The 12,903-nt window shown below is 41.9% G+C and overlaps 1 protein-coding gene across 4 annotated transcripts in view; it reads left to right on the forward strand.

Moving 5' to 3' along the window:
- atrn (attractin) overlaps window positions 1–12,903 on the forward strand; it is a 129,129-nt gene that overhangs the window by 16,342 nt on the left and 99,884 nt on the right. For all 4 annotated transcript variants that reach the window (XM_086275470.1, XM_086275468.1, XM_086275471.1 and 1 more), the window contains exons 5-10: window positions 4,158–4,354; window positions 6,925–7,093; window positions 8,497–8,587; window positions 9,547–9,796; window positions 10,160–10,343; window positions 11,173–11,327. In XM_086275470.1, coding sequence (XP_086131596.1) covers window positions 4,158–4,354; window positions 6,925–7,093; window positions 8,497–8,587; window positions 9,547–9,796; window positions 10,160–10,343; window positions 11,173–11,327 — 1,046 coding nt within the window. The remainder of the gene's footprint in view (window positions 1–4,157; window positions 4,355–6,924; window positions 7,094–8,496; window positions 8,588–9,546; window positions 9,797–10,159; window positions 10,344–11,172; window positions 11,328–12,903) is intronic.

Here is a 12,903-nt window from a genome sequence, read left to right on the forward strand (position 1 = left end):
CAAACCTCTCACTTGCTACATGATTCAGCCGGTGTGCTGGCACGATTGGTGGAGAGCATTTTAGCGGAGGATCATGTCAGGTTACTGCCGTCCATTTGCTGCAGTGTGTTGTTGCAGCATCAGTACTCCTGTTATTGTTCAGACACACTGTGGCACTTTTGCTGTCTTTTTGTTTGTGTAACGAATATGTGGTTCCTCCCTGCTTTTCAGGGACTGGACGGATAGAGTGGCCATACTAACACGCGTGTTATTAGCCGCTGAACATCTCATCATGTAATGCAACCATTGATTTTATTTAAGCTTAAGATTTATTATTGGCATTTTAACTTTTTATTAGACTGTTAGACTAGTACAAAGGGTTTACAGGAGGGTGGGAGGAGAGAAATAACACTGAGGAACTGCTTGTAGGCCTTCAGTGTATGGGTTTCCTGCTCAACCAGGTGAGCTATGGTGGTGCCCATTTGATTTATTTTATCTTAAACTGTCTCCATGTATGTGGCATTGCAGTCGTTTGTGGAATTTATAATGAATTTGTTACAAAAAAAAAAAAAAAAGTAACGGAGATAAGTAATTAAAAAGCTTGAATGCCCATTTTTAATCCGCCTAGTTTCCTCTGCTTGTCTAAGCAGAGTCAGATGCAGGATCTTTTGCATGTTTACTTCTTCTTCAGCTGTCTCATAGCTGTCGGTGAGGGTTGGAGCTTTGGTTGGCTTGTAAACTGAACTGTATTCCTCTCAGCTCACCTCTGTGTTCAGCATATCTGCCGGGGACATCAATGCTGATGCAGCACCCTGGCTGACTTTTATATCTTTTATCTTATGCTCTGACTCAGTGCAACTCTAGGAAACCAAACACAAATTTAAGCTGAAAGTACTGCAAATATTATTATACATAAGTAAAAGGAGTGAACTTTTAAGGCCGCTCTTTGCCTCTGTCAGTACTTTGGGCCTATGCCAGCAGTTCATTTCTCTCCTCTTTAACATGCTTTTAATGGCTCCATTTGGTGTAGTGTAATGATGCTGCTCTTTGCTCTGCAGTCTGGTATCGACGCTGTGTGCAGGTCCAGAGTTGAGTTTCTGTATTACTTATGGTAACTATGCTACATTGCATGATTAAATATTATAACCTGAAATACCTGAGGCAGAGCAGAGGCCAAATGTAATGGGGACACACCTAAAAAGGTTTGATCAACACATCAGTAAACAGCTGATAATGCAGAAAACAAACAGCTGTGACAAAATTATAAAATTAGATTGTGGATCCACGTAGGGCTGAACGATTATGGAAAATAATCTAATTGCGATTTTTTTTGCCCCAATATTGCGATTGCGATGCGATATGCGATTATTTTTTAAGGTCTTTGTCTTCTGTATTATTAAACAAAGACAAGCAATACATCATATAGTATGGCCAATACTATATTACATTAATTTTAAACTGTTCTTTCCTGGAAGACAGACCTCTGTTATGATGACATGAGGTGATGCATGAATTGATGACTGACATTTTTATTTAACTTCTTCAATCACAACAGTATATTTGAACATACACAATAGTTTATTTTTAGCTTACAAACATCTGAGCATAAAGTGCTGACAAGGAACCCTGGTGTAAACATTAAAATGAAAGTCAGTACAATGTGCAGATTGCAGAAATATACATAAAAAAAATCAGTGGCTTTACCACACTCAGTTTTTCGACATCTGTGAACTACTAGACAGTCATTCAATTAAAAAATAATATTAAATAAATAAAACTAATAAATAAAAAATACACACATCTTACTGATCTCTGCAGTCAGTAACATTACACATAAAGTGCAAACATAATAGCAATTGTATAAACACACACACAAACACGGCTTTAAAGTTTAAAGGCGTGAAATTGGACGGTCTAGTTCTGATTAGCGTCACCGCTGTCTCGGTGGAGTTTAATAAACTCGGCCGTCAGCTTCTTGCTATCTAAAATATAACCAGACACTGGTGTAAATTCTCGACTGTCTCATACTTCTGTTTAATAAGTTTTCTGTTTGACGTTTAGTCAGCTGTGTGAAAACCAAGGAGGAACCCACCCGGGGGATTAATAAAGTTTTATTTTATCTAATCTAATAACTTTAATCTCAGCCAAACCGATTTACTCACGAACAAACAAAACACTGAAAAAAGCCCAACAATAACATTTTTAGGTTGTCTAAGTGACTTATATATTACGTTTAACCCGAGCAGCGAAACTCCGCGGTGATCTGAAAATGATGTGCCGGGAGTTGTGCCGTTCTCGGCCGCATCAGTAACCCTCGAGCTCCCGGCTAGCTGTCGAGCTGGTGGGTAGCAGACGCCTCTGAAAACGTCGAAGCACTTTTGCAAATATGGGATATCTTGATAAACCGAGCAGATATTTGATGTTTACACAACTACTTTCTCGCCTGAAAATATGTTAAAAGTTTATTTTGTGACCCAGAAAGATTAGTATGAGTAATTTTAAAACTTAGTAGCGGCCGCCATTGCTGGAAACTGGAGTTTGGCTGGGCCGCGCTATGAATTCTGGGATATGGTAGTAATTTGGACAGCCTTCGGCACGTCGCTGTGACGTAATCGGTCTACAAATGCGGCCTCAGGAGGATGCAGCCCATGAATTTGGACATGTCCAGAGTATAATCGCAGCCTTTGCGGTTAGAAAATTGCACTTGATCATGTCGCGATATTATCGCAAATGCGATATATCGTTCAGCCCTAGATCCACGTTCATGACTAACCTTACTCTTTACCCCTTGTTTGACACGAGCCATTACAGATATTCATATTGTGGATGCCTCTGTCTACAAAGCAAAAATCTTCTTATATATGCCTCTTTTTATTCCAGACAGAAGGTTTAGCATAAGTAACACATCCATATGTGGGTTCATCATTACTAAACTTCAAATTTAGTAGGGGGGGGGGGGGGGGGAATGCTTTAAACATTGTAAACAATTGTAAATGGCACAGTAGACCCCTGCTACAGTCGCCATAGCAATGGGACTGATGTTGTGCTGAGGACAGCTGGATGAAAGCAAAGTGCCCCCCTTTCCAACCCCCCCCACCTGCAGCCCTTGGTGTCTGGGAGAGGTGGAGGAGCCGAAACATCAAACTATCTGGCACCGCAGGAACATGAAAGAATCACGAGCGCCTTTTGTGTCATCGCTCTCAACAAGTGTGTTTGCAGGAGGAAAGAAACGAATGCCTCTGTGTCCACCTTTGATTGGTAATACTTGTTTGTTTACGCTTAGGACCGAGTCTTCCTGTTTTTATTTATATATATATATATATTTTTTCCTCCAGTTAGTAGAGCAGTGTTTTAAGTAGTGTCTCATTTTGTGATATGGTGTTTGTGCAGGAGCTTGGTGCTTATTTCACTGATCTGCAGCTGTGTTGTACAGATGCATTTAATCTGTTTAAGCCTCTGCTGGCCACACAACACAATGTGGTATCCCTAGGCTTCGGTGTACACCTGTAATGCTTCAAATGAAGACAGATGTTTATCTTATTAAAACTATATTCTCATTCATTATTTGTTAATACACTGGCATGCAGCATGCATACTAATATCCAGTTATAACTGTATACCTCTGCACCACAGGACAGGCATTTGCGTCTATTCCTCAGCAGCCAGCTGCCACAGTATGAGATACTTGCTTACTTTTAGTGGATGGAGTGAGTGCTGATTCCTAACTAATTGATATTTTGATGTGACTGAAGAGTTGCCTCAAACTGTCATTGAGCTGTTATAATATAAGGAGCCTGTTTGACATTGAGAGCACCGGTGTTACAGTTCTACTGCAGACTGAGTGTGTTTGCCATCTGCTCTGCAGTGCCTGGGGAAACTTCCTTTGCCTCAGCTTCTAGCTCAGTGCTGTTTGAGTGTAGATATCCCTCTGAGATGACTGGCAAGTGTTGAGACAGGTGCTTGACCACCCGATGAGGGAAGGACGATGCCAATAACAATACATTCTGCTTTCTTGAGGGGGGGGTGTTGCATATTTTAGCTTTAAGCGTGGAGACGGAGGCCACAGAATCAGAAGTAATGCAGTTGCTGAAAGGGTTTCCTGATGTTTTATTCAGGGTTTTTAGATCGAAATTCCAGTTTTTCTCTCTGACTGTTTCCTTCTCTTTCTACCTTCCAAGAGTGAACACCTGTCCTAACAACTGCTCTGGCCACGGAGAGTGTCATGTGGGGAACTCCACTTCTTCTGTGTACTGCGAGTGCGAAAATTACTGGAAGGGGGAAGCCTGTGACATCCCGTACTGCCTGGCTGACTGCGGGGAACCTGAAAGAGGCAGTTGCAAGGACAAGACCTGCGTCTGTACGGCTGGGTGGCAAGGTAGGGCTGGCAGCTTGGCGGGAACACTTTAGCAGATGTGCGACTTCATCTTCACATATGCTTTGCTGGTGTTACTATCCACAGCAAGTTGGCCTCAGCTTTCTCATACAACCCAAATCCTCCCAAGGGACTAAAATAAGCCTTTGACTGGCTATCAACAATGAACAGTGACAATAAACTTAACAGTATGTCCGTCAGGTGTGATCAGGTACGCAGACTGTCACACTCATTTAATAAAAGCGGGAATAACTGTGTTTAGATCTTAATGAACAAATCACAGCAGGATTATTGTTGTTGAGTTCTCTCTTTGGTCACCCAACCCCCCCATTAACTGAAGAAGGCTGGTTTTTGTACAGTCTCGGTATAAATCAACATTTTAAGGAGATATCTAGCCTAAATCGGGGGGTGTCAAACATAAGGCCCAGGGGCCAGAATTGACCCAAAGACTCCGGTTCACTGGACAGCTTTGGATATTGAGAAGGACGGATAAAGACTTCCCCCATGGCTGTTCCTACTACACCAAAGTAATTAAACTTCTTGGTTAAATACTTAGTAGTATAGTTAGTTAAATACTGAGCTAAACTTCAGACTGTGAGAAAGGAGAGTTTCACTGGTCTGCATGACAGTTGTTTAGCCTGTTATAGGTAATGAAAAGACTGTCTTTGGCCTATATGCTGAGACTTTTAAGGTACCAGTTAATTCTGATTTATGTATTTTTCTAACCTTTTTTTTTTTAACAATATCAGGACTTTGTGTTGATTTCTAAAAGCAAACTCAGTGTAAATTAGAGGAAACCTCAGTGCAGTCGAGCACTGAGCAGCTCCAGCAGAGCAGTTGGAGGTTTAGCAAAGAGAGTGTTTTCTTTCATCCGTCCAGATTTTGCCTGTTTATCTGGTGATTCAAACCGGGTCCTCTTTAAGCTTTAAGCCTCCCGCGCTGTTATTGAGGTTTCTGCAGCCCCCACGGCATCCATCTGCCGTCACCCGATGGACTTGAAATGAACTTTTAGCACGATCAGCTTCCTCATAGTTCTGGTCGAGTCATGACTATTCACTTATTTTATTTGGTCATGACCCGACGCCGCTGTATGCTTTTTGTGCCGGACCATATGGCCCCTCTAACCGCTCTGTTAGTTCTTAAACAGCTCCACTGCGCTGCCTTGCACAAGCAGAGACAACGGCTTAATTTAACCGCAGTTATATCAGCAGCGCAGTGTGCTCACAATCTAATTACCAAAGCTGAGGGAGTTGAGAAACAGACTGGCGTTGTTCTTTAGCCTTTATTACCCTGTCATGGTGTTTTAGCAGAGGAATAGCACTCTTGGTGTACTTTATGCTGCCAGCTTCCAAATTAACTCATTTTCTACACCAGGCAGTGCAAAAAGCAGAGACAGATGCTTGTTTAGTCAAGCCACCCCGGTCTTTAATCTCTCTTTCACAGACTCATAGACTTAAAAAGTAACATGTTTTTAAAGGTGGTAACACCGTGTTTGTTTTTATTTATGGAAATGCCACTGTGGTGTGAAAGTAATGTTGTTATTTAAGCACTGCAGGAAGAGGTTTGAGAATATTAGCTACTGGGGATTCATTTAGCTGCTGAACAAAAAGCAGAACAAGTAAAGTGACCTTGATTGTCGGAGTGAAGCAGAGAACTTCCTTTCCTGGCACACGATCGCATGTGTAATGTTTTTAGTCCAGCGGTGAACATCCAGTTTGTGCTGTGGGGTAGAGCGATGTGCGCTAAATGGTTGGTAAATGTTTTATTCCGATGAGGATTCATCTCATCGGGTAGGATGGACGGACTGTAGATGAAAAGGGTCATCAAAGAGCCCTCTGACCCGGCCGCTGCCTGCAGGATTGACAGGAAAAGGCCAATCTTTGTATTCCTGTCCTGGTCTCTGTTTGCCAGAAAAGTTTTCCCTTCATTCAGGAGCGATTCCGGTTTATGGTGGCTATATTGTTCTCGTCCATAAACAGAGGAAGGCAGCTCTGGCCACAGCCATCTGTCTTTTTAAAGATTTATTTCAGTGAAAACAATGAAGCTTTAATAGTTATGGTCTCCACCATTAGCTAAAGCGTCTGCATCACGTCAGTGTTTTTCTGAACTCCAAAAACTTTATGATCTAGTTTATGGCAGCACGCCTGCTTTAACCTCTTTCTTGAAAGCTCTGTGACAATCAGGTAGATTGAAGCAGAGGTTTTGGCAAAAAATTAGCACGTAAGGAGAACTCTTTTAAAGCACAGTCACACTGTTACCGTCAAATAAATAACTAGATGGGAGTAAATGTGGGAAAAATATATTCTTCTGCATGTCCCCAATGTCTTTTCCTTTGCTCTAAATGAATAAAATCCTTGGAAGTTTTATCCTCTTAATGTGAAGACTTTTTAACAAACAAGCAAACAAATTTGTTTTCTGCTTCCTGCTTCATGCTGATTTTATTTTAGTACAGTCATATTTTTTATGTCCCTGTAAAAGTAGAAATTAAAGGAATGACCTGAGTTAACCAAGCCTCCTACATCGGCTAGTTTCCTGTGGAGCCTTAACTCTGTGGTTTTTCCCTCCCCTCTCAGGTCCTGACTGCTCCGTCTCGGTTCCTGCCAATTCCTCTTTTTGGAGCCGAGAGGAGTACACCGAGGCCGGGCTGGCCAGGGCTTCCCACAAGGCTGTAGTTGAGCTGGGCGTCATGTGGGTCATCGGAGGCTACGTCTTTAATGCCTCCGACTATCACATGGTCAAAGCGTAAGTTGACTCCCCCCAGCGAACATCTTCGCTTTGATTTGTAGGCATTGGCTGCAGCTCTCGTCCAAAAGAGCTGCGAGACACTGGTTCTCCTTGTTGCTATGCGACTGCAGGGTTTGTTCTTTTCAAACACAGTGTCTTTTTTGGAGAATATTTGAGTATTTAAAACTTACGCCCAGTGTACTGAGGGCTAAAGCTGTACTTGGCTGTCAGGAAGAAGCCGCAGGACTTCCCGCCTCCTGAAAATCGACATGAAGAAGAACACAGCTCCGTACAGACAGTGTGTCTCGGACACAGACGGCATGTAATTAAAACCATAAAATTACAGCACTGGCTCAAAGTTATCACCCTGAACTCCACCCAGGACAATCACACACATGCCCTCGGCTCAAGTTTTGGTTTATTAGATTGCCTGTAAGCCAAGGTGTGGTTTTTTTCTTCGTCTTTTTTTCCCCTAAACTTAGGTCATGTGAAACTATAAATGATCATTTTGTCCGCCTTGCACAACCTATTTAATTGAATTAGAACACATATATAATCCCCCTAAGTGTAACTAGTTACCTTGTACCCAGTGTAACAATGCTTTCTTACTGTTATACCTGAACATAAGATCCACTTTGATTGCTGGCCTACTTGGCGATCCAGATATTTGTTATACACTGGTATCTGTCAAAGGTGCTGCAATCTTATTTTAATTATTTATTTATTATGACCCCTGAGTTTCCAAAGCAGAGGTCCTAAAACACTGAACTACCAGGTTGCCTAAACAAGCACACATTCCTCAAATACTGTCGAATTTTGGAGATTTATTAAATCAAAGCACGTTAACATGTGAAGACTTGAAGCCTTATGTTTGCTTGCTCATCTAATATCCTTTGCTTTACAGTAAAAGTCCCTTAAAGTGATGTTGTAACTTGGCTCTATATGACAAAAAATGATTTGAATTCAACATTTGGTTTCTTCAAAACTCAAAATGTCACGAACCGTGACAAGATTCCAAACAAATATCGTGGGATTGAATGAAGCGATCAGTTTATATTCCGAAGGCCGTCTTGCTGCGATGCCCTTACGTGCTGCAAAAACATTGTTTGGCCAGTACTACAACAACATAAGTCAGGAACAGAAGGAGAGATTGATGTAAAACTGGAACTTAAAAGGCTGGCAGAGGCAAAAGCAGCGAGGCAGTAACTCTAAACTGTTTGCTGCAGGGCCGGCATTTACGATCACACTTTAAATCAGCTAAATGCATAATCTCATGCAGCGAGTCAAGTGATTAATAGAATCTTTGCTGTGCTTTGTTTGGTTACTTTGTGAAAGACTTTGAACACTTTCATATACAATTTTAAAGCGAGCTGGGAAATCCTTCTGTAAATCTGAGCAAAGCCGCTTCTTCGTTCCTGCAGGTATAACGTCAGCAGCAAGACATGGATGAGCCTCGACCCCTCCGTCAACACTGTCACACCACGATACGGCCACTCGCTAGCCCTGCACGAGGTATGTGAAGCTAAAGTCGTTGAAAGCACAAAGTGAGTGTATGCTCTTAACTACATCTTCGTACTGCGGTGCATTTTACAAATCTTACAACCTCCCTATTCTTTCTTTATGCCTTTTAGATAACCTTTTGTTATCTGCAGCTTGGATATAAATAAATCTCAGGGTGTTTTTATGCAGAAATGAGGCAGTTTACTCTCTGCAAAAAGACTTTTAGGGATTTCTGGTGGAATAATAACAAGAGGAGGAGGTCCATTGATGATTAACAAACAGAATTTAAATCATTTTAATTTACACGTCATGTACCATGACGTCATACTCTCAGGACATTACTCATAACGGATTTATAGAAAACTGCACATGATGCCTCAAAAGGTCTGTTTCGTTAAAATTATATGATGCATTTAAAAAAAAAAATGTTTTGGCCTTTATGTGATAATAAAACAGTGAATACAGATTGGTAGGTGGGGAGAGAGAGAAGTGGAAGACACACAGCAAAGGGCCATAAGCCGGACTTGAACATGGCCACGTGTCATATGGTTGAGCTAAACTGGCTCCTGCATTAAAATAAAATTCCCAACTTGGCTGCACCTACGTAAATGTTCATCATGTCTACTTTTAGTCTGGAGCCAACACTGTCAAATGGCCTGCTCTTAATTTGAAGAGCCATTATTCTGTGTGACCTCCAGGCCATCTTCAGCTTATTCATAGGAGAAGGCGAAACAGCAGTAGGCGTATTGTTATTTTTGTTATATCAAACAAGACATGAAAATAGTCATCAATTTGCTGGATTATAATAATTCTTCTTATATGTAACATGCAAGCGATACAGACTCTGTAGTGTTGTTGCCGTGAGTTATTCCAGTGAATTATAAGAAAGTTTAACTTAATTTGTTAGCAAAATTCTGCAAAAAGTCTTTGGAGTGTGCATATAATCCTGCTTCACGCTTTGTTCCCTCCAGGGTAAGATCTACATGTATGGCGGAAAGATCGATGCTACAGGAAATGTCTCGAGCCAGCTGTGGGTTTTCCACATCCAGAATCAGACCTGGGTCCTTTTAAGCCCCAGGGCCAAGGAGCAGTACGCCGTGGTGGGACACTCTGCCCACATTGTGCCTCCTGTCCACGAGGGGGACGGTCCCGTCATGCTAGTTCTGTTCGGGCACTGTCCTCTGTACGGTTACATCAGCCAGGTGCAAGAGTACAACATTGGTAGGTTTTAGGCACTTGTGAGAATGTGGTCAAACTAAACTAAAAATATACATGTTTATGAAAAGAAAGTGAAGATGCTTAAGAGGTCTCGTTGTCATCTGAGACGCAATCTGCCTGAGAAAACTGGGTGAATTCAATTGCGGCTGTGGCTGATGGACGAGCACATTTTAAACTTGGATGTTATCTTTACCTGAGCTATCAGCAATAAGAAGTGATGGCAGTCTGATACGTCTTTCACACACTGCAAAGCCCAGCAGTAATGATCTCTAGTAAAAACTCTTGTATTTGAGTATTTCATTACATTGTGAAAACTTGAATTTAGATTTTAATTGTCCAGTAAAATCCTATTATGTGACCCTCCAGCCAAGAACACATGGAGCATCGTGTCCACAGATGGTGCCCTGGTCCAGGGGGGCTATGGCCACAGCAGTGTGTTTGACCCCAGCACCAGAGCCATCTACATCCACGGAGGCTACAAAGCCTTCAGCGCCAACAAGTATGGCCTAGCAGGAGACCTTTACAAGTTTGATGTGGGCAAGAGGAAATGGTGAGAGATTTTCTGTTTTGTTATGAAATATGCTTGCTTAAATGCTACAGTAGCAGGGTTTTCACACATGTACTGCACCTCTGATCATACCCAGCACAGTTACGTGCGAGAGTGCAAGCAGTTGGATCGAAAATATGCAGTCAAACTACAACCTCCTGAGTACAAAGTCGGCATGATGTGAATGTGTGGGTGTGTGAAAATCCCAGGTAGCAGTCTGGAGCATTTACAGCTAGCAAATGTGCATGACGTGTCCTGCCTATGTGCACGCTGTACCGCAAAAGTTTTTTAAGTAGCGTGAACACGTGTGGAGCTGGCCAGCAACTGCGGAAAATATGTCGACCTGATAAGCCCCCAAATTATTTTTAATTATCACTTTCCAAACCTTTCACTGTAAGGATATACAGGTACTTAAATGCCATTTACATTACAGTAATAACTTAAATGCACTGCCTTCTTTTACTGACTTCCCTTTTTCTTCAGCTGATACCTTTGTAAAAACTATTTTGGTAATCAGCACTTTGACCTTGCAGAGATTTCGCCTTATTTTGATAGAATTAGTCACAGAAGTGCCGCGCAGCCTTCACATGTCTAAACCTCTGCTAATGGCAGGAGGTTGCACTCTGCGGATGAAGCATCTTTGAACAAGCCAAGGTTCAACATTCAGTACTTAAGGCAAAGTTTGCATGTGTAAGGAAAACAAACTTAACTCTCTTGAGTTACAAAAAGCGTTCACGTGACGACATTTTAAAATGAAACTCGCTGGTGCTCTGAAAATAAGGGCCGTGTGGCGTTCAAGTGCTTAACAACAATCCAAACTGTGGCTGTGCAGGACCATTCTGAGAGACAGCGGCTTCTTCCGGTACCTCCACACAGCAGTGATGGTTAGTGGGATGATGCTGGTGTTTGGTGGAAATACCCACAACGACACCTCCATGAGCCACGGCGCCAAGTGCTTCTCATCGGACTTCTTGGCCTACAATTTAGGTCAGTAACACACACAGACTTTTTCCTTTCACTAAGGCTCTTTGCTTACACCCATCTACATGCATTCACACCTGAGAGCTGCTTAGTACAGCGGCAGGCTTCTTGTTGTCACTAGGAAGCTCCACTGGAGCAACAGAAGGTCAGATTTTTGCAACTTGCAGACTCAATAAAAACGCATCTTCTATTCATAACTGGAATAAAATAATAAATAAATACTCATAACGAGATGTTGTTAAGCTTTCCAGCACTGTGGTGTTTTTGTCATATTCACACTAGTATTATTATGCTGGATCTTGGTATAAAAAGAGAGAAATTAAAGCTAACTGAGAGAGTGAAGGTGCTTTTTGACTTCTCACTTTATTTATGTGCATAACAATCCTGTTCTTCATAATTCTTAATGCTTTGGAAAAGCTGAATCCTGTGGGGTTTTGATTTCAAAATATTTATTGTTCCTCCAGATAGCTTTTGATTTTCACCGTTTCAGAAGAAACACTTTGCTTTAAATTACCAGTCGAATGAGTTGGCGCTTGGAATTACTCCTCCGCTAAGGCGAGAGCTCTGGCAGAAGTACGCGATGCGCACTCTTTGTTTGTCAGCGAGATCAAAAACTGCAAAACTGCAAACGATATTTCATTAAAACTACCTGCAAAGGGGGAGCATAGGAAGAAGGGGAAAAAAAGAAACGATCCATAAAGTTTTGATGTGGCTCTGGATCATCTTTAAAAGGTGAAAATTGGGAATTTGCCTTGGCTAGGGATGCAAACTTTGTCCGTTTGCCCAGACAGTTAGTTTGTTTCTTGAAGTTCGGGCTTTTGAAATAATATCGCCTAAGTATTTGGAAGCTTCTAGCTCTTTCCTTTTGCTCATTTCAACATGACGGTATTAGGAAGTCTGTGGTGTTAGCCCCGCCCCTGGAAGGGTGAGCACGAGCAGGTTTTGTTTTGTGTTTTCTTAAACACCTGACATATGTAGTTAATTGTCGTCTGGGATTTTTCTCAGACGCAGTCATACTGGTTTACCAGTGATTGTACTGGAAGGCACACAAAGGTGTTTACTGCAGTTCGTGTTGCAAAAAAAGAGCCACTCCTCTTGAGTGGCTTTAAGGGCTTTCCTGGACAAAACGGGAAGTCGCCCCCAGTAAGATCCAATCCTCTAACCCAGCGGTCCGCAGCCCCGGACCCGGGGTCTGGGGACGGAGTCGTTTGGTACTTCGCTGCGAGAGTTGAGGCTTGGGTGTGAAATTTATGGTTCTCAGGGTTTTCATCACTAACTCTGTTTCCCTGGGTCTTTTCCTGTGTTGTAGTTGTGTGTATTATTTTGAAAGAAATATTTACGTGATACCATAGCGACCAGAGAGAGGAGGACGTTACTCTCAATGTTGTTGGTGCATTTCAGGAGGACGCTGCTAATAAAGTTACACAATTATACAGTGAATTTGCGTTTAATATTATATTTACAAAATACCACAGTTTTTGTCTTGGTCGTATCATTTTATTTTGTTGTATTTATCCGCGACACCTTAAAGGCTGGTCAGTGAAAACATTGTCTGACATTAAACCGGTCCGTGATGCAAAGG

Source organism: Aulonocara sp. 'chitande type north' Nkhata Bay, linkage group LG19 (assembly GCF_057382095.1).
Source record: "Aulonocara sp. 'chitande type north' Nkhata Bay isolate Kocher_YH1m ecotype deep benthic linkage group LG19, A_spYH_male_GT1.1, whole genome shotgun sequence".
Lineage (NCBI taxonomy): Eukaryota > Metazoa > Chordata > Actinopteri > Cichliformes > Cichlidae > Aulonocara > Aulonocara sp. 'chitande type north' Nkhata Bay.